At 37.4% G+C, this 21494-nt stretch overlaps 2 protein-coding genes and 1 long non-coding RNA gene across 3 annotated transcripts; 2 read left to right on the forward strand and 1 right to left on the reverse strand.

Annotated features, from left to right (window-relative positions):
• The first annotated feature begins 922 nt into the window (after nucleotides 1–922).
• Nucleotides 923–6813, forward strand: slc16a1a (solute carrier family 16 member 1a). The gene is made up of 4 exons (XM_034688892.1): nucleotides 923–1139; nucleotides 4606–4749; nucleotides 5115–5888; nucleotides 5990–6813. Exons 1-4 carry the CDS (start codon nucleotides 923–925, stop codon nucleotides 6223–6225), a joined length of 1371 nt encoding a protein of 456 aa, XP_034544783.1. The 3' UTR covers nucleotides 6226–6813.
• Nucleotides 6814–6934: 121 nt separating this feature from the next.
• Nucleotides 6935–19146, forward strand: sycp1 (synaptonemal complex protein 1). The gene is given in 37 exon segments (XM_034681455.1): nucleotides 6935–8786; nucleotides 10340–10424; nucleotides 10508–10560; nucleotides 10666–10830; nucleotides 10968–11035; nucleotides 12383–12456; nucleotides 12558–12616; nucleotides 12722–12788; nucleotides 12988–13061; nucleotides 13165–13273; nucleotides 14036–14130; nucleotides 14218–14393; nucleotides 14485–14552; nucleotides 14632–14693; nucleotides 14780–14896; nucleotides 14996–15100; nucleotides 15246–15349; nucleotides 15443–15560; nucleotides 15685–15755; nucleotides 15839–15920; nucleotides 16019–16081; nucleotides 16192–16254; nucleotides 16339–16401; nucleotides 16514–16630; nucleotides 16714–16750; nucleotides 16753–16823; nucleotides 16906–16933; nucleotides 16936–16997; nucleotides 17090–17164; nucleotides 17278–17364; nucleotides 17446–17574; nucleotides 17827–17881; nucleotides 17997–18085; nucleotides 18178–18270; nucleotides 18368–18433; nucleotides 18518–18545; nucleotides 18548–19146. Coding segments are annotated over 37 exon segments (3141 nt in total). The 5' UTR covers nucleotides 6935–8633; the 3' UTR covers nucleotides 18658–19146.
• Nucleotides 19030–21456, reverse strand: LOC117811292. Its single transcript, XR_004630972.1, has 4 exons — nucleotides 21224–21456; nucleotides 20409–20920; nucleotides 20170–20321; nucleotides 19030–19401 (listed from the first exon to the last, which is right to left on the reverse strand). It is a non-coding gene; the product is annotated as an uncharacterized LOC117811292 (long non-coding RNA).
• Nucleotides 21457–21494: the final 38 nt, after the last annotated feature.

Consider the following 21494-nt stretch of genomic DNA (forward strand, 5'->3'; position numbering starts at 1 on the left):
AGGGGGTTTAGCGAACACATGCAGAAGGGAAGTCAGAGCAGAGAAAAGCCAAAAAAACAGCATCCTTCATCTCAAGATTTTTCTGTGGAGTAATGGAAATATGTATAGACGAGGTTGATCTGTCTCCAAATACGCACAAGGTATAAGCAGAGCAAGGTTCTGTGGAGGCCTGGTTATTACACAGAGTGTGTGCTAGATGTTTAACATGTTGATAGTGATTTCATACAGTGAATGAAGACGGAGACCTCCTGCCACTGAGAATAAGAAAGCCGATTGGTCGATATTCTGACGATGAGATGCATGAGGAAAAAGAGAGGTGAGGGGGCAGGAGACAAAGGAAATAAGCAGAGAACAATTCTGTCAGACAGCAATAATCAATAATAACCTTCCACTTGGGGGGGGGGAAATACATATCCAAGAAGTTCAAAAGAGGTGACAAGCACTTTTTAGGGATAGAAGTTAAAAAGAAGGTTATAATTGTTAGTTAAGGATGAAATAGATGTCACTTTATATGTCTTGTAGTCTTTCACTATCATTGTTTGTTTGACGGGAGCATGAGTTTTTTTTGTCCTCAGCTTTGCAACATTCAGCTGCTCTGGCATGCTTTGTGTCAGATTTGTAATTGAAAGCTTCAGAGACAGATAAGCTGGTTTATTTCACTCCTAAGGTCATGGTCATTGTCATTCAAATACCATGAATACATTTCAGCCATCATACTCAAAAGTTCAAGGGCGAGCACATACCTCTCCAGTGACAGCCAATTAGAGCTCCTGTTACCTCTCAGAGTCAAATGTAGCAAATAAATTAAAACATTCAAACCTGTCATAAAGTGCTCCTCTAACACATTTTTTTTCTGTCTCCTGAAAAGGTCCCAATATCTCAGCAACCTATTTGAAATCAGAGAGGAGCTCTGTGAGTGAAAATGGCGCCAGCTGTTGGTGGTCCTGTAGGCTACACACCTCCTGAGGGTGGCTGGGGATGGATGGTGGTAGTTGGGGCCTTCATCTCCATTGGTTTCTCCTACGCCTTTCCCAAGTCCATCACAGTCTTCTTCAAAGAGATTGAGTCCATCTTCGATGTGACGAGCAGCCAGGTGTCCTGGATTTCTTCCATCATGCTAGCATGCATGTACGGCGGAGGTGAGCCAACAAATACAGAACATGTGTTTGTTAACACCGAACATATCGTTCCCAAAGATGTTTTATACAGTACAATGATCCATTTTGTGCCTCTTGGCAAAACTATAAAGAGTGTATATATTAAGGTGCGACTGTGGCTAGGTAGTAGAGTTTGCCATCTTTCAATAGCTCTGGGTTTCAATCACAGGTCCTGCTGACAACATACCGGGTGTCCTTGGGCAAGACACTGAGCCGTGCCATCAATGAGTGAATTGGATTAGCTAACACTGATGGGCACTTTACATAGCAGCCATCAGTGTGTGAATGGGTGAATGTGACACGTAATTAAAAAGTGCTTTGAGCGGTCAGAGGACTGGAGAAGGCGCTCTATAAAATTAGTTCCTTTAACCATGTATTCCCCGAGTGCTCAGTTAAAGCTAATCTACAGCTTTTATATTCCTGCACTGTGATCTCTCGCATCTATTTGTCCCCAAATAGCCCTCAGATTCTCAGAATTACAGTGCGGTATAAATCAAATGCCTCATTCTGAGGTGAAACAATACTATAACGCCTCCATTGAAGTTTTGTTTACAAGAGTGCAACATTATCTGTCTCAGGGACACATAAATGGGTTTTACTCACGTATTGTTTTCCCCAGTGCTTTGAGAGCTGAAGGCCACATTGGGATTTTGTTGTGTTCCTGCGCTGGCGAGATGAATGCTGGGTGATGTCACATAGGTCCGGCCGGTCAGGCGGTGATAAGGGTCTATTCATGTTCGTGATATCCAACATGGAGAGAACAGAGTTCAAAGGAGCTCTCCTCGTCCCTCAAGACCGTCTGCTCTGAAATCAAAACACAGCAGTTCTCTTTACTCTAACGTGTGATAAACTGGGAAAATGATGACTTAGGCATCTATTTTTTAATCTCAGGGAAGTTTCAGGAAAGTTGCTTTCGTGTGCTAAACTGATGTGAAGTGGAAGATTAAAGAGATTGTAAAACTAGTTTGTATCAAATACTCAATTCTGACAGTCATTTAGTTGCAAGATCTGAATGCAGTCATTGTAGTTTGCTATCAATGTAATCATTGGATTCAAATTATAATGTTGAACAACTTACATAACGTAGTGCATTTATTGTAGGTTATATTTTTACTAAAAAACAGATGTAAAATGTAGTTGTTAAGTATTAGCTTTCACCATGATCACTCAGTGGCCATTTTCCTCTGACATCATGTTTTGTTTGGGAAGCTAAAACTCTGATACAATGTTGTGTTGGTATTTTCCAGGTTGCAAGTTTCATAAAAAAGAGAATCCAGCAACAGTTGTTTCCACTCATCACTCAGACAGACTGCTAGCGAATAATTGACAACATCTAAGTTCAGCTTATGTTTCTTTAGTAGCTATCTATGTTGTCAGCATTACTTTTAGCAAATTCTGCAACAGTAGCTAATGATTCAGCAAATATGTTTGTTTTTTTTCTATCAGCCAGATGTCCTTTGGGTATTTTTACTGTGCTTGATACTTATAACTTGACTATTTAAAAATGATACTTGATGCATAAGTAAAGGCTTAAATTCCTAGCTTACAGTACATCTATCAAATAAGCTAGCTAGCACAATATTAAGACACCAGCTAAAAATTCTGTTGCTAAATTGTGGTTGACAGACCACCAGAGTGCCCTCTTCCTGATCTCCAGGGACTTCAACCATGTATTTTGTACATAGCTTATTCTGTCTTCTGTACTTTTATTATCATTATTTTCATTGTATTTGTATTTATATTTTATTAATTACTTCTTCTATTAATATTAATTGATATTCTTAATTATTGTGTATAGGAGCAACTTTAATGACTGAATTTTCCCCCGGGATAAATAAAGTATTTCTGATTTCTGATTGCTAACATTTCCTAATGTCTAACAACCGCGCTCTAAACGGATGTCAATTTCCTCTGATTTTATAAATGCTAGCATGGAAGTGTTCAATAACTCATTATTACAATATTTGAGCTTTCTTTCTGAACATGATGTCAGAGGAAAATGGCCACCATGTGAATGTGAATCTAAATTAACTTGAACAATAACATGTCTGGGAGGGCAAAAGTTCCCATTCATGTCTAGCCTTCATTATGAATATACCTTCTCCCTATAAAGAAAAAATGTTGCTTGCGACCAGGCATCACATTCCTGCAGGGGTTAAAGGTTACTGAGTTATAAAGAGGGAACATGTGAATAGTCTTAGGTCTTTCACAGAGGCATGCAGAGTGGAATTTAATATTACCATGAGTTAAAGCACTTGCACTACCTTTTCTTTATGCCTAAAGTAAGATATGCACCTGTCTGAACAAGTTTAGAGCCACAGTCGACTCAAAATTCAGGTGTTACGTTGTTTATTCATGCAAAAGTATAGATGTAAATATATACAGATGAATATGCATGGTAATTGAAAGTTTGTGAGGAAATGTTTGTCAGCACTGTGAGTTGATGACAGCTGAGTCTGTTACCCTGTGTGGTAAACATTCAGAGCACATCAGCAGGAGAAGTTCATTAACAACTTACTGTTGCGTACCTCTGCACCCCTCCAATTTTGGTCTCATTACATTCATAATATTCTACATTGGTGTGTCTTGAACCTTTTTATCCTGAGCAACTCTCCCTGCTTGGCGAAAGGAAAGAACTCATTGTTAGTGCGGAGACCAGCTGCATTACAATTTATAAAACCCTTTGTCTTGCACCGTGCTGGCAAATGAGTGTGGACAACCTCTAAACAAAAACTGCCAGTTTCTATTTGGGCTCATTGGACAGTGCTGGGATTTGGCAGGAAGGCAGAAGTGTCTTCCATGTGTGTCCTCATACTCATTTAGGCGGGTTGTTATAAGCAATAGATGGAATTGGTGTTTTGCGACCTGATGCCGCTGTGCATTTTGAGTCATTTGTTGATTTGTTTTTAAATGTTAAATCATGTGATCACCTATTAATATGTTGATTTACTGCTGTCTCAATGTAAAAGACATTCTTTTGAACTAGTTCACTTAATGCCAAAATTGCTATAAATGTTCTTTATGTGTGTCCATCACATCAACCCTTGCCTCAAAACGCACAAACTGACGCACCCATCCTCTCATCTGAACTGAAGTACTTCCAATAATCATTTAAAATGCATTTAGATCCCCGTAAGAAAAATCAACAAGCAAATTACCCCTCTGTTATTTAAAAAAGATAACTCCTGATCCAAATAAATGATCATTTCATAAAGGCCGTCATGGTTTTTCTGACATATCGCATTATAAATGGCATGAGAGCACATCTACTGCAGTGCAGCACTGACAGAAATGATTGCAGAAGTTGTTTGAGTTTGTCGAGCTACAGCTGTGACACTGGAGCTCTCTGGTGGTAAAATAAAGAACTGAGTGTTTCAGGTTGCATAGAAATCACAACCTTTCTGCTTCTAATATGTGTATCTGTGGGTTTTTTTTTCTTCCAATGTAGGTCCTATTAGCAGCATCCTGGTTAATAAATATGGAAGTCGTCCTGTTATGATGGCCGGAGGATGTCTGTCTGGGTTGGGCCTTGTTGCTGCCTCTTTCTGTGAATCTGTTCAACAACTGTACTTTTGTATTGGTGTGGTAGGAGGTACCTTATTTTAACTTTCTATATTTTGAAGTTTGGGCATGAGTCACCTATTTTAATTTGCACTCTGGCGCCATCTAGTGGCTGTTAAAGATAAAACCACCAAAAAGTACATAGGATCTCCAAACACATGATGATCAAATCTTTGACTGAGTCTTTGTTTATTGTTTGTATTTGTTCAAAACTTGTTTAACAGGAGTTTTGATAACTAAATAGGGTAAAACATGAATGAACAGTTGATCTATTCAATAATCTTAGTCACAAAATTGAATGTATAATAATGCTATCCTCCTTTTTCAAGTTGAATATTGATGGAAACCAAATACACGCACTCATATTTTGAATCAATCCTAAATCAACTCTTTTAGGTTTGGGATTGGCCTTCAACCTAAACCCTGCTCTCACCATGATTGGAAAGTACTTCTACAACAAGCGGCCCATTGCTAATGGACTAGCGATGGCTGGCAGCCCTGTGTTTCTCTCCACTCTGGCTCCTCTAAACACTTGGCTGTTTGATCAGTTTGGCTGGAGAGGAAGCTTCTTGATCCTGGGAGGTTTGCTGTTTAACTGCTGTGTTGCTGGTTCCCTCATGAGGCCCATAGGACCCAAACCCAAACCTGCAGAGAAGAGCACAGAGAGGAGGACTGTTGTGCAGACCATTAACAACTTCATCGACCTGTCTTTGTTCAAGCATCGTGGCTTTTTGCTCTACATCTTGGGCAATATCATCATGTTTTTTGGCCTCTTTGCACCTCTGGTGTTTCTCAGTAATTATGCAAAGAGTAAAGATATCCCGAAGGAGAAGGCAGCCTTCTTACTGTCTGTGCTGGCTTTTGTTGACATGGTTGCTCGGCCCTCGATGGGTATTGTGGCAAACACAAAATGGGTCCGACCCAGGATACAGTACTTCTTTGCGGCCTCTGTGCTCTATAATGGTGTCTGTCACGTTCTAGCACCAATATCAGTCGACTACACAGGCTTTGTAATTTATGCTATCTTCTTTGGGTTTGCATTTGGCTGGCTGAGTTCAGTGCTGTTTGAAACTTTGATGGACCTGGTGGGGGCTCAGCGCTTCTCCAGTGCTGTTGGGCTGGTCACTATTGTGGAGTGTGGTCCCGTATTGTTAGGGCCCCCTTTGCTTGGTGAGTACATGATCATCTTTTTACTATTTATCTATTTGAATATGGGTTATTGCATCTTAAAGTTGACTCAAGTTATAAATCATTTCTGTTTGTCTTCACAGGGAAATTCAAAGACATCTATAATGATTACAAGTACACATATCAGGGCTGCGGGATTGTCCTCATCGTCTCCAGCGTCTTCCTCTTTCTAGGGATGGGACTCAACTATCGACTCCTGGCCAAAGAGAAAAAGGAGGAGGAGAGGAAGGCCAGGGTGGGAGGCAGAGAACAAAAGTCCAACAGGGACAATGCAGCCAAGGAGGTGGCAGAGGCTAAGAACACCGAAGACACTGTGTAAAACTCTGTAGACCATTCTAAGCTACATTTTGTTTGATTTTATTTTGTTGTCTGAGGCGTATATAGACCTATAAAGTAAAAGAAGACAGCGTGTGAGCATTTTTCTGTTCCTTTATGAATTTTTTTTTTAACAGCACAAAAATTATATTCTGTGACTTCACTTGCAATTCTCTGTGAAATATTTAAACACCTATCAAAGGGCTTTAAACTTAAAAGAACAATCCACATAAGATACCTCTGATATACTTGCAGGGACTGTTATATGTGTCTGATAGACTATTACACGTTGCTTAGCTTTTTATCTCACTCATTTTGTCAGGATATAATGTCGTATGGTGCCTTTGAAATCTCAGATGGTCTCGCTATTATTATAAGTTGTTTTTTGCAGCTCACAAGTTACAGTTTATTAACTCTGAAATGTACCATATGATAATAAATGATAGTTTTCAGTATGGAGCATTCAAAGCGCAGTGCTGTACTTTTCAAGGCCAACTGCGCACTGAAAGTGAGTATTTAATAGCATTCAACTGACTTTTCTTGGCACATTATCTCTTAAAGAAATCAATAAAGATGTTTGTCTGTTCATAAAGACAGTGCAGTTCCTTCATGCTTACTTTGTGTATTCTACAATTACACATTAACACTTATTCCCCATTTTTCTTTTAAATATATGTTTTGTGTCTTTATGATTGAAATAGGCAAATTTTTAAAGGGCATTAATACTTTTTTAGATTATTTTGTGTATTCAACAATAAGAAAATGTGCCACTGACTGCAAGTTACTGGATATTGATGCAAGTTAGAAATTCTAATAAACAGTCTTTAGATGAAAATACAAAAGTCTAATGTGTTTTTATGCTTCTCTGGAATCTAAGATCAGGTACTGTTAACTCTTAAGAGATGCATTAACGATTTCTTTTCCAGAAGTTACTCTTGTTTTGTATAATCTTTACCTTCATCATAACCAGAAAGTATTGGAGGGTATTTACTCTGTGGTCATTGGTCACACTTATCACAATTCAAACACCTCCACATGATTTAATCACTTAATGAAAAATACTCTTGTTATTTAACAACACAGTAACCAATAAAATAAAAGACCTCAAGTAAAACAGAGCTGGCTTTGTGAATATTGGCTATTTCGGAATAACTTCCAAATATCTGTTGTGATAGTTTATGTTTTTCATCAGTTAAATATGTTTTGAAACTGATCATGTTTTGATGCTTGTTACAAATCTTTATAACACTTCACTTCTCATGCAAGAGAAGATCAGCTAATGCTCGAGACGTGCTAATGAATAAGAGAGCAGTTTGTCTGCACAAAGCAAAATATCTCTCTATTGCCACATAAATCCTAGAAATTGGATGCAAGTTCAAAGAATGTCTCTTGCTTTTATTAAAAATAAGGTCTTACTTTAGGAATACAATTTTAATGGTCCTGCATTTGTCCAGTGGGCTGTACCTCACATACAAACTCGATCCTCATTTTTTTAGTCTGAAGTAATTCTCTGCTTTAGTCATCTTAAGCTTTTCACTTCTGAGAAGCTTGCATAAAGCCTTGCATAGCTGAAACTATGTTCTGGTGATGCCCCTAAAATCAAAACAGTGCTTTCAATCAGATTCAGCCAAACTTGATGCTATGAAAATATGACAATTCCCCACTTTAGGCATGAGACGCACATCTCACGGAAAAGGAATTCTGAATGTTTGTTTATTTATTCAGAAAATTTTAGCTATCTTATTGCAGTTATAACAAAACAAAACAAAAGCGTAGAAGAAAACACATTTTATTTCAGACCCATTAAAGCCCCCCCTCCCCACTTGGGCCCTAGGTAGTCAGTCCCACCTTTCCCCCCCACTACCACACCCCTGGACAGAAGCAAGCTCCCCTCGCAATGCATCAGAACGCTCAGAAAAGGCCCGGCGAGTACACTGTTGTCTGATAATGGATGTATCCGTCGTTCATAAATCAAATACGTCAGAACGTGAGAATTCTTGCTCGCGCCCGCAAACGTTACTGGTGAAAACCGTTAGTTCTAAACGTTATATCTGTTCAAGTCGGCTGTTGCGACCGGTTGTGACGTTAAATGATACATATTGAAAGGTAGGTAACACCTATATCAAAACAACGTCTTGGTAAAGCTATATTTTTGCTCCTAGCTAAATAACTGTTTCATACCGTTTAATGTATTACCTACGTTTAATGTAATAGCAAAGTAAGCTAACTTCAACTAGCTCAACGGTCAAATTCAACTGCTAACTATGTAGTTATCCTAACTAACAGCAAGTGTCATTAACTTATTCAAACTTGTCTAATATAACCTGTAATTTATTTTAAATATCGATAAAAGTCACCTGTGCTATTTTTAACGTAAGCCTTATAAGTTTCATTCTTTAAAATTAAGCTGTGATGTATCTTTGTGGCCAGAACAGAATGGACAGAAACCGTGGTTTTAACTTCAAACTATTGGTGCCTCCGAGGGTGAATAAAGGACAGGTTTCCGCTGTTCGACCTCAGGAAGTCGTTGAAAACTCTGGTGGTTTCATGAATCCATTAGAGCAGGTAAGTTTCAAAAGCTAATTGATAACCAAGAGTTTATTATTAAACAAAGAAATGCCAAACACTTGAATGTTTGTTCGACATTGGAACCATCATACAGTTTAATAATTCTGAGGGCTGCACAGAGCATAAACATTTTTAAAAGCAAACTCAAGACCTACCTTTTAGTCTCGCTTTTAACTGAATTTTATTAGGAACAGTTTTATTTATTTATTTATTTGATTTATTATCTAGTTCAAATTTTAGTCAGTTTTATTCTACTTTATTTATTGATGTTCTTATCTATTTATTTATTTTAAGTATATCATCTTATTTTCTTTTAATGGTTTAATATTTTAGTGTTTTATTATCTTAGAAATGTTTTTTATTTTGGTGATTTTAATTTCCTGTGTTGAGTTTCAACATCTTATTTTACCTCCAGTGTTTCCTCATTAATATACCATAAGAGCGTTTCCTTAGTTCGTTCAGCAACTTTTTTATTTATTATTTATTTTATTTTTAGTGCTTTTATTACTATTGTTGCATATGTGTTCTTTTTTGTTTTGATATTTAATTTTGCTTTTTAGATTTAAACACAAACAGAAAATAGACATATATAAAGGACTGAAAAGAAGAGAATGAAGCCTAATGTATGAGAGAAGTTAATTTTACAGAATAAATACAGACAGTAGGTAGTTCCAAAATAACGAAAATAGAAAAACGAGGAGTTACAAAAATAGACGAGAGACAAAAATTAATCTTCAACTCAAAGGTGATATTCAAGACATTCTCAATACAGTTTTGTTATACAATGGCCCAGTCCATCATGTGAAATGAGATGTCCATCATGTGAGATGAGATGAGATACACGGGATCTGGATCCCATGTACTCCAGATAGGGTTGCCATATCTTATAAAATGTTTTACTCCTATTTCTCAGGCTGGAAGTTATTTCCTCTAGCGTCTATCACATACTCCCTTCCAAAACTGCTGAAGTTTAGAGCACTGCCAGGTAGAGTGCAGGAATGTCCCTTCCTCTGAGCCACATCTAAAACAAAGGAACGATATGTTGGGGTTGTATTTGTGTAGTTTGTGTTGGGTCATGTGGAGCTGATGAAGAAAATTAGACTGTATCAATCTATATCTAGAATTGATCATAGATTTTAAACTATCTCTACAAAGGATGCCCCACATATCTAGATCCAGATTAATCCCCAAGTTTTTTTTCCCATCTCAGTCTAGATTTTTCCCAGTCAGGTTAGATGTGACATGAGAGCTTCATAAATACTAGAAATGCTTTTTAAGGTTGGTTGGTCACTGTGAAATAATTGCTCTACAGCTGTCATAATAGGTAGGGTCCACCTGCTATAGTATGATTGATTGATTGATTGATTGATGGATTGATTGATTGATTGATTGATTGATTGATTGATTGATTGATTGATAGATAATTATTAGCCAGCATTGTGGACATTGTTTTTCTTGTTTATAGCAGTAATGAGTGGAGGAAGCTGTTTTCTAAAAGCAGAAATCATTAATACTCATGATGACGAAGCCTAATTGATGTTCTCCCTCAGGGCTACAGCAAGTACTTTGACAAAGAGCAGAGTATGTGTTCTGTCAGTGCAAGTGTGGTTGCACCTACTAAATCTACCAAACAAGGTATTTTCTAAGAAACACTATATAACTTAAAGCAAAACAAGTGCAAGCTGTGAAAACCTTACAGTAAATGTGCTGTTTTCTAGCCTGTCAAGATTTTCCCAAGATGAAAGCTGTGCCACCGATGGAGAAGAACGAGGTAATGATGGTATTGTCACAGTATATAACAATGCAGCCTTTGCAGCTCCTCTTTTAAAAGTCAAGACAGCTTGCTTCTTGTTCTTGCTCTTGTTATTTTCCCCAGATTAATCGACATTCTGGACAGCTTTACACCAAGCTGTTAGAAGAAGTTGAGAAAATAAAGTACTGGAAGATCAAAGCAAACTCGGACATCGTGAAGACGGAGAGGAGACTCCAAGAAAACAAGAAAACTATCGAAACTCAGCGAAAAGCTATTCAAGAATTGCAGGTGTGTGCCACAGTGACGGTTTTTCTTTATCCTCCCCTTTTCTCTCTCTCTCTTACCAAAACAGAGGAAAAGTATTTTTTTAATAGGAGATTATTGATGATATCGTAACATCTTTTGAGTGTTTTCTGTCCTTACAGTTTGGAAATGAAAGTCTTAGCATAAAGTTGGAGGAAGAGATCAGCGAAAATGATGAGCTGAGAAACAAGTATGAGGTTTATTTGTTTGAATATACCTTTAAACCAACAACAAAGGTGTACTAAGAAGCAAGATTAGAACAGTACTTAAAGTCTGAAGTCTTTCAATGTCCCAAAGATGCTCTCTTTTGACCAAGATAGATAATAATACTCTTTATTTATATTGCACTTTTCAAAACAGGGTTAGAAAGTGCTTTACAAATAGGAAAGAAACTTAAAGACATAAAAGAGAAATGTGAGGAAGACAACGAAAAAGAATAAAATAATTAAAAAAAAAAAACAATAACCTGCAGGGAGGTGACAGCAAGAAGAAATTATAGAAAGGAAGATAAGAAAGGTTAAGACAACATGTTGAGGCTAATCCGAACTTTTGTCCTACTGAGGTTAGTAGAGGAGTTACCGACACACATCTTCCACAAAGCACGCACAGAGTAGTCGGCCGCAGTATTTCTGCTGTAAAGATCGTCTTTTTCCCATTCCTGTGTATGTGACTTCCGGAGCCAGCCTCAAGCAGATCCTCGATGAACTGCAGCTTTTAACACTTCCACATTGGACTCATATTTTTAGACCGGAGGTTGCCGCTTGGGAGGAGCACACGCGCGTCTCACACACATGCAGCACAGGTAGACTCAAAACATTTCATTGTCAATCCTGGTTAAGCAACTAGTTAACTCAATTTAACAACTATACCTCATAATGCTAAACATAATAAGATTTAACTCAAAATATTGTTCACACAAAAAATCTATCCTAAAGAGAAATTTTAAATCTGGGTCCAACACAAGAGGATAAGATAAAACAATGTTGGAATACTAAAAACAACAAAATATAAAAGATTAAAAGATCGGAAATAGAAAATATGAAAAAATAAAGAATAAAGAGAGTTAAAACCTGCCAGTGATACTGCCTGATAAATAATAAAACATCTTGAATAATTTGTGTTTAACTCCTGATTGTATTCAGAAAGTTGGAGTCATCTGAAAAGCATCACCCTGTTCTAATAGTATTCTCTATCTTTATTGTATTTTATGATGACAGCCCGTCTTAAGTAGTTCAAAATCGCTCCACTTTGTGCGGAGATAAAGTCAAATGTCATGTGATTCTCTTATTTTTGAGAAGTGCACAGAGCCTAAGAGAGGAAACCAGGCTTATAAAAGATGGTTGATAAAGACACTGTTTAAAACTTCTATCTCTGACAGGGTTCCAGGTTTTATGTAACAGGTTAATGCAAAGAGAGCCGCACTGTCAAACTTGCTTGGTAGTACACACCCGAGATATAGAGGCATGACAATGTGTTTATAAACATCTATTTGAAATTTTTTGACTATTTCAAATGTCTTGTTTAAAAAAAAAAATAGAAACAATGCAACAAGGACCTTGTGTAATATACTTAAAGACACTTTTGAACGGTCTGCTGAGAAAATGCATTCATGTAAGTAAAGCTTCTTTTCATGCTGCACATATTATGATTTTAATCAGCTAATTAAATAACAGCATTTCCCTTTTTATATGATTGTTTTTTACATTCCACAGTTGAATCTGAGAGAGAAGACACACATCACTTCCTTCTGGAAAATAGTAGACGCATTGAAGTAAAACACTTATAAACCCATATCTAAATGAATTACTTTTAAAATAATGGTTATTCTTTGGACAGAAGTGTGATGATCTTTTCACAGCTGACTTTTTTTCCGTAGAAACTGATCGCAGAATTTGAAAGCCTCCGCATTCAAACAGAAGTTGATCAGCAAGAGATGCAAAAAGGTTTGATTTACTTATTTATTAATTTTTTCGCATGATTATTTGGCTTTTTACTACGTTTACTACACATCTTAAGAAAGTTAAATAGTTTTCCAAAAAAATGAAGCTTACACTTGCTTTAAATGATACAGGATGAATAGTTAATAGATTTAAAATTGATGTCCACCAAAAAGAAAACTAACCTATTCATCTTTCTTTGTAGTCAAAGAAGGCTTGCAGCAGTTTGAGATCCTGAAAGAGAAATATAATGAAGAATATGACATGAAAGAGAAGCAGGTTAGTTACAGTACATACAGCTGCATTAGCATCAGCTCACGCATGAACTCCGTGTCAACAAAGGTTATAAAAAACACCTGAATTAAAGACATTTCATTCACAGGTGTCAGTTCTTCAAACTACACTCAAGGAAAAGGAAAACGATCTACATAAAATCCTGCTTGACTTCCATGAAACCCAGAAGCACTGCAGACAGCTGGAAGATGCAACAGGTTTGATCTTTGTTTTATTTCAAGATGACAGGATCCTAGGTATGCTGTTTTTGGTTTTCACAATTTGCCAAAAGATTTTCATAACCCTTGTTTTTTAAGAGTGTTTCTCAATTTTACATTTATTTGCTAAACAACGACAAGCAACATTTTGTTAACAATTGTTTGATGGACCTCAGCTCAAGTGTTGAAGTATTATCTGACTCATCCATTACTGTAGTGACTACAAAGAGCCAAAAGCCGCTGAGAGGCTGAGGTTGGGCTACTGTCCGACGCAATAAAGCAACAAATCTCTCATCCAAAAATAATGCTTAACCTTTTATTATCGAAAAAAGATAATCAACTCATGATACAGTGCACAAAACTGATGGTTGAAGTGATAACAGTGATGAAACAAAACAGCGTTCAACAAAAAATACGGCTACCCAGCTCACCCCCTCTCTCCAACTACAGACAAAAGGAAACAGGTGGCTTTAATGAGTAGAATTTCCCCACCCCTAACATATGGCCCGCTATTTACCAATCAACGTGACAACACAATAAACCATACCATAAAACAAACACCACAAAATATATAAACAATAACCTACCCTTAACCTCAAAGAATAAATAATATATACAATTACTGTATGTCATCATAATTCTTTCAGTACATAATTATAAATACATGTGTTTCTTGTTTGTTTTTTCACTGGGCAAGCCAAGTACACCTTGTAACTTTACACTAACAAAGTTGTTTGTGTGAAAAATGTGCTGACTTTACAGGGGAACAATGTGAACTTCTCAAAAGCTCTGAAACAGAAAAGGTATCCCTTCTTCAAAAACTGCAGAGTGTGGAGCAGTGCTTGAAAGAGACTGACGTGAGTGTGATGAGATTCCCAGCTCTCAAGTGAAGCTGTAGCTCATTTGGCTCTGTCCACTGTGATTAAAATATTTCTTTCCTTTAGAAAAAATATGAAGCACAGCTGGAAGAAAGTAAAGCAGAGTATACAGAGATGATTCAAAGCAAAGACTTAAGCCTTCTAGAGCTCAGCAGAGTTAAAACTCAACAAGCAGAGAAGCTGGAGCAAATACAGACGACCTTTCAGGAGCTGCAGAATTCTCTCTTTTTACAGATACACAGGTGTAACGAACTTCTGAGAAGTCATAGCAGTGTTCTGAACAAACAAAGTTGTAACGCATGGAGTAATATTCTTAATATGACTCCCTTTAAGGGCCAAAGAACTTGAGGATGAACTCATCACAAACAGGGAGGAACTTGAAAGGAAAAGCACACTTTTAGGTAACTCTCTGGGTTAATATGTCGATGTTTTGCATTGCAAACATTGTGAAACGTAAACATCAAGTGTTTTAATTAACAGGAGAAACTGTGGAGCAGAGTGCAAAGAAAGATGGGCAGATTGAGATCTTAGAGGAAGAACTGGTAAATTGCATTTTTATTTTATTGTATAATCTTAGTTACCCCAAAATGTATTTGTAGAAACTCATTGTATGGTACTCTGTTCTCAGGACAAAAAATCAAAGTCTGTTGAGTCCATGAAAGTTACGATTGGAATAACAGCAGACAGAGTGAAGGAGCTTGAAGCTGAACTTTTAAAGAAAAAGGACGAGGCACATCTGCTGAAGGTGAAGCACATGAACACAAACTTAAGTTTACTCCAAATGCTAATAATGACACCTCAAAAGTGCATGCCACTATTTATTTTTATTTATTTTTGAATGCAGGATAAAGCAGATGTCACCCTTGCTGAAAACAATCTGCTGAAGAAGACGTGTGAAGCTGCTGAAAAGGAACAAGAAGATTTGAAGGAAAAATCAGCAGTGACCGAGGTTTTTTACATGATTTTCATTACCTTTCTTCTCTCATCATCCTCTACACTTTGTGGAGTGAGGTGAATGAGAAAAATTTCAGTTATAGGTTGCTACATATATTGAACATTTCTTCACAGCATTGTTTATTTGAATATACCCTCAGATCAAAGTACAAGAGCTCAAGCAACAGCTTTTTTCTGAAGTAGAGAAAAATAAAGACCACGCCTCTCAGATGGAGCAACTCAGGAATGACATCACACATCACGAGTAAGCTCTTTTTGCACACCACTCCGTACTTTTAGCAAACTCAAAAGCATTTATAATTTGAATGTGTAATTAATAATTTATGTTATTTTTAAGAGTAAAGTACACAGAGCTATTATCCAACTATAATGAGCTGCAATCTGAGAAGAAGGCCATTCAACAACAGTTTGAAAGTGGATCTTCCGATGTGAAAGCTGCCAAGGCCAACATTAAGGTCCAAATTATCTAATCAAATATAAAACTTTATTTTATGTATGTACAGCATTTCTTTACATTTGGTTTAATGTTTTTTTTTTGTTGCTCATTGTATCGTACGGATTACACATTCGATTGTTCAGGAGAGCGAGGAGAAGGCAACGAAGCTAACGAGAGAAATTCAAAGACTGGATGAAGAAAACCAAAGCCTGAGGTGGGTTTAACTTCTAGACAGCTTATGAATTTTGACATTGTGCAGTTTTCAAGCTTTAAAATTGTTTTCTTATTATCTAACAGAGAGAAAGTAAACTCAACTAAATCCGAAATCCAAGGGAAATATCAGGAAACTGAGGCCTTGCAGAAGAAAACTGAAGAAAAAGTAAGCACACTGACTAAACCAATTCTTAATGAAAAGGAAGGATTCAGACAAAAACGCTTGTGGTTGTTAAGTGTTCAATGATTCTGTTTTGTTCACAGTGTGAACATTTGCAGGAGGTAATAACAAGAAAAGAAAAAGAAATCAAAGCTGGAGAAACTAAGGTGACTATAACACTCTGAATGAAAGGAAAATACTGTGATTATTTGTTGATTCCTTTCCAGGAAGTAACAAGGAATTGTTAGTTTCATGTTTACTTCTTTGTGCATTTCAGCTGTACAATCTCAGGAAGAAGTTTGAGATTAAACTTAAAGCAAACGAAGAGTTCCAGAAAGAGGTTTGTGAAGACTTTTAACCTGCAGATACACAAAACAATGGTTCCCTTATTTATTTAGATAACATTTCACTCGTATATTTTCAGAACAAAGTGCTGAAGAAGCAGATAGCAAAGGAGATGGAAAAATCCAGTGAGCTTGAAGTTGCGGTATAGTAGAGTTTTTCTTATTTATCAATAAAACCATCTGAAGCAGAGAAAATGTAAGCCTTGTATAAGTGTATGATGTGATTATGTATGATTTATTTTTTCATGCCTAAAGATCAACAGTATTTATGAGGAGACCCAGAACCTCAAACATCTGAATGAAGAGGACCATCAGAAACTGCTAAAGGATCTTGAATCAAAATCAACCTCTGTAGCAAAGCTTGAGAATGAGGTCAGATATTTTACAAGGTCAAAAATACGACATTTTAAGCTACTTGGAATTCATAAAATAAATAAAAACACCTTGCTTTGAAGGTTCAGAAGCTCAGATTGACAACAACTGAGGCCATCAAGAAAAGGAAGATGCAGGACTCAAGTGCCAACACAAGATAGCAGATATGGTCTCGCTAATGGAGAAACACAAGGTAAAATCGTCCTGTCTGAAAATGTCCTCTTCCAGCAGCTCTATCAATCTAAATACTAGCTGCATTGAACTCATATTTCTAGAGCCAGTATGAACGGATGGTTGAGAAAAGGATGCAGAGCTGGACGAGAAGAAAAACAGAGAAGCAGAGGCTGTTTCCCAGAGGAAATCACTGGTATGATGCTGTGAATTCATAAATCATTAATTATAAGAAATAAAAATAAAAAATCTACATCCTACTTGCAAAAAATGTGACTTTGAAATCAGGAGCTGGATCATTTAAAGAATAAGGCAGAGAACGATCAGCTGAAGCAGCAGCTGAAGACAGAAGTGACAGAGAAGGTAAAGTGCATCTATTTTTAATCTCTGAATTTCTGACTTCTGACTGGAGCAGGGTGTACTATGTAATTTCAGAGACAGCTCGTTCTTTAAGAGACCTTTTTCTCAACTGTTAGGCAAACCTACAGAAGGAGCTGACTGATCTGAAGAAAGAATTGTCATCGATGAAGATCACTCAGCTGTCTGAAGCAAGAAACAAGCAGGTACTAAATCTGTACATTTGCAGATATACTACCACTAATGACATGGTTTGTTTTAATCAAGATTTCTTCTTCAAACTCTAGTCTCCAGCTTTAAACTGCACTCAAGGGAAGTGTTCAGAGACTCAAAAAGAGAGCTCTGCAAAGAGACATGTGTATGACTTTGCTAAGAGCAGAAAAACTCCCTCCAACAGCAAAGCCATGAGGAGAGATGTGAGTTTAATCTAGTTTTATTACTTTACAAATTATCTAATGTCAGTCCAATGTTAACACAGTCATTCTTCAATCATGTGCTGTCCCATTTAGAGCAACATCACAGCTACAAAGCAAACAAATTGCCCTCCAATAATATTGTTATGCCTTTTTACACAGAAATAATCTGTGTTTTTCATCACTGCAGGCTATATCTCACTGTACTCAGATCATTTCTGTTGTCATGAGACTAGATTTGTTTTTTCTCATTAGGGGAAGGAGTCTGACACTGAAGTCATGAGGACACCCTATGGAACAACACCAAAGACCCAGGTAGACAACACTTTAATATGCTTAGAAGTAAATGTGGACCGGCTGTCGTAAAGAGTCTGTGATTAATATGAAAATCAGAAATTGATATTTTCATAATACGGCTTTACATCACAGGACATTCAAAAATGGAGACCTGATAACCCTACAAAGCATCCGAAACCGGGTTGGTGGATCATGCCAAGATCAAAGTAATGTTTAGGTTTCATTTTGACATATTCTGAAATGAATAAAGATAAGAACAACATCTGCTGGCATTAACTCTTTGATTTCCCTCATAGTCCTACAAAGTAGGTACAACCACCTTCAACTGAAAAGGCCACACGTTGGAAGAGCACCGTAGAGCTTGACCCCAAGTCTGACAGCTCGGATCTGAATGATCTCTTGGTCAGTCAATTCAACTCTTCACTTTATGTATTATATTGACTATTTGAGCAAGTGTGCCTAAAGAGCCGATTCTGATGCTTCTTTCTGTTCTGGACAGACTTTTGTGAGTCCACCTGCGTCCAATCTTTCTGCTCCACCCTGCAAACTGAAGATCTTCAAAAAGGTAACACAGCGACAGTGCTGCAACGCTGTTGTTAAATGATATCTAGAAAAATGAAGTAATTCCTGGTCATTTCAATTGAATCAGATCCAGAGTCCAGTCCCTCATAAGTCACCAGGAACTCCTTAAAGCTAGCTGCAATGAAGAGGATGAGAGATGCTGGTTGGACGGCTGTTACTGGCTGTGACAAAAAAAAGAAGAAGACCATTGAGAAGATATTTGCATAAGTAGTCCTGTGACAGGTCAGATTAATAGTGATGATAAGGTTATTTGGCAGGTTCAGGTGTTCATATTTAATCTTAATGTTTACATAAACAGTGTGAGATGATATAGAGAATAATTTAAAACTAAATCTGGTTCTTTACATTCGCTGGAAATATTGTAATGAACCAGCTATACTGTATTAATGATAGATTTAGTGTTCCTGAAATTACAGTTAGTTTGTTGATTAGATTTGATATGAGATTAATCTTTCTTTGCTTTGTAAGAACAATTTAAATAACTTCCAGTCAATATATTTGCGTTCAAGTTGTTTCAGTTCTAGTTCAGCTTCTATTTATCAGTGTGTTATTGTGTAGAAGAATTGATCTTTACATGTGTTCAAATGGAATCTCATTTATTTGGCTCAGATTGACATCGTTGTTGTTCTATCTTAATGTAGCTAATATATTCATGTATCCTGGTAGTATAAAAGTAAAAGTAAAGTTTAAATCCTTCAGTGTTGTCATGAATGAGAACAGTTTCCCTTCCTCTCTTTGAATGAAATTTCAGTCTTGCATTTTATATCGTCCAATGCTGCTCCAGCACCAACGGTGTCATCTCACTGAACAAGATCTGTTCTGCTCAGTGAAGGAACTCCAGACGGAATTGAGACTGCTCTTCAGGGGCTGTTGGCACATTGTCATATATCGGATGGCCGTCATAAAGTCCTCCGGAAATGACAAGTGTGTCTTCATCTGTCACAAATCCATCTGTGGAAAATTCAATAGGTTTTTTAACTTCCAAGTAGGGATGTCAACAATTAATCGACTATTGATTAATTGATTGTTAAGAACTTACTCAAACACAGTTTTTTGTTTCAATTTTATATCACGTGGAACAAACATCATGTGGTCTTATATTTTGTTCAGCTATCAGGGAGGTGTTTTAAGTTTAAAGCATGTTTTGATGTGAATCAGCTCAGCTGGGGGCTGCGGCTGAGTGACAGGTACACAAGCGTTTTTCTTCTCCGTTGCAGGACTGATTATGACCCGGTTGCGCTCCTGGCTGACACCTGACCACCTACACATGCTTATTTCTCTCAATAAGAACAAGTAGACAGAAAACTGGACACTGAGTCTAAAATATGTTTCTGTTCAGTTCACTTGTTGCAGTAAATCCACATGTTGAAGTCTGAGCCTTCACTTTTATGACTGTATGTCTGCGGAGATTATGGGCCTGCTCCACATGTTGATATTCAGCGTGTTTAACATTTTTGAACACCTCAATACAATCCGTAGACTATTCAATACTATCAGTTATATACACTGTCTTGAAGGAACATTTTATTTAATGGAAAAACGCATTTGGCATTGTTTTTTCACATGGAAAAAAGTTTACTTTTTTTTGTAAGGATTATCGATAATTGATCGTTAACATTTCCAAAGATCGATCACAGAAAAACTTGAAATTACATCCCTACTTCCAAGTAATAAATAGAGAATATCTTGTGTTGATTGTGTCACAAAGGGGCTCCTTACCTGCATCATCAGTGTTGGTTAGAGGTTGAGGCAAGTACTGGATTCTGTGTTTGCATCTCTGGAACGATGAACAGACCAGGACCACGGCAAACACCCCGAGCACGACGCTGAAGACAATCGTCATATTGACTTCTGAACTGTTAGGCCTAAACCTACAACCATAAAGAAACAATTTAAAAATAACAACCAGACACATGAAAATAACTCATTAAATAATATTTATAAAGTCAGATGATTACCTTGTTTGGTTCTGAACATTGAGTCTGAGGTCGTGTTGACAGTGTGAGATGAACTAGCGGTCGTTTTCACTGTGGTATCAGGGGAAGTTACGTCCCCTGTGGTCTGTGCAGATGCTGTTGTCAGTGCAGTAAATGTCGGTGTGTTTGTGCCAGGTGATGCAGTTGTCAGCGATGTAAGATTTATTCGAGTTGTTGCGATGCTTGTCGACGGTGTAGTCTGGAGATGACTGGTGCCCTCAGTTGTGGTTGATGTAGTTTTGGTGGTTGTTTCATTGCCCCGAGTCGTGCTGGAAAATGGGGTCCGTGTTGTCAGTCAGGTTTGAGATAACAGTTACATGCGTAGTCGAGTTAGATGGAGTAATAATAGTAGATGTGTGAGTCAGGTTTAAGCCAGTTGTTGGAGGTGTTACTGTGGCATTCAAATCCCCTTTATCTAATTGAGCGGAAGCAAAGGAGAAGGCCAGAAGGTAGAACGCCAGGGCAGCAAAGATGATGTCCATGGCTGAGAAGTCCTGTACCAAGAAACAAAACACTACCATTTTATTCTGATTGAACCTGAACTTAGCACTCCCGATACTGTACTGTACACAGGGCACAGACTTTCAAAAGGAGGTCACATGTAATGACTTTTCAAAGATTAAACGAGCCTAAGTGCTGCAGGAAATGACACCAAACACCACCGTGTGAGCTTTCAGTAACTCAGTAACCACTTACTCTGATCTGTTGAATTTAGGTCAATGGAACCTTTCTGTTTAGCTAAACTGAACCCAGACTTTGATTACATTGTAAATCACTTGTAGAAAAAATCAGCTCACCTTTGGTAGTATCAGGGAAAACAGAATCCTAGTTTACCTCTCTTGTGTGTGAGACTCCATTTCACGTCAAACAATCCCTTCCTGTAAACACGAACAGCTTAAGGTTTGATTTGCTGGCACAATGGCAGGTAAAAGTGGGCAGGCGGTGCTTTGTAAACTTCCTCTATGTACGTTGCGGGGAGACAAACGACAGTGTTGTTAAAAAGATAAAAAGAAAAAGACCAAAGCTCAGTTCGTCTCTGCCTCTCCCTCTCCCTCTCTTACTCTGTTC

This window comes from Notolabrus celidotus, chromosome 1 (genome assembly GCF_009762535.1).
Source record: "Notolabrus celidotus isolate fNotCel1 chromosome 1, fNotCel1.pri, whole genome shotgun sequence".
NCBI lineage: Eukaryota > Metazoa > Chordata > Actinopteri > Labriformes > Labridae > Notolabrus > Notolabrus celidotus.

Bases quoted from the DNA above. Each gene is read 5' to 3' on its own strand.
- slc16a1a (XM_034688892.1), top strand. From the start codon at position 923: ATGGCGCCAGCTGTTGGTGGTCCTGTAGGCTACACACCTCCTGAGGGT. The intron at 4,750-5,114 runs GTACCTTATTTT...CAACTCTTTTAG, and splicing joins TTGTATTGGTGTGGTAGGAG to GTTTGGGATTGGCCTTCAAC. The intron at 5,889-5,989 runs GTGAGTACATGA...TTGTCTTCACAG, and splicing joins GTTAGGGCCCCCTTTGCTTG to GGAAATTCAAAGACATCTAT.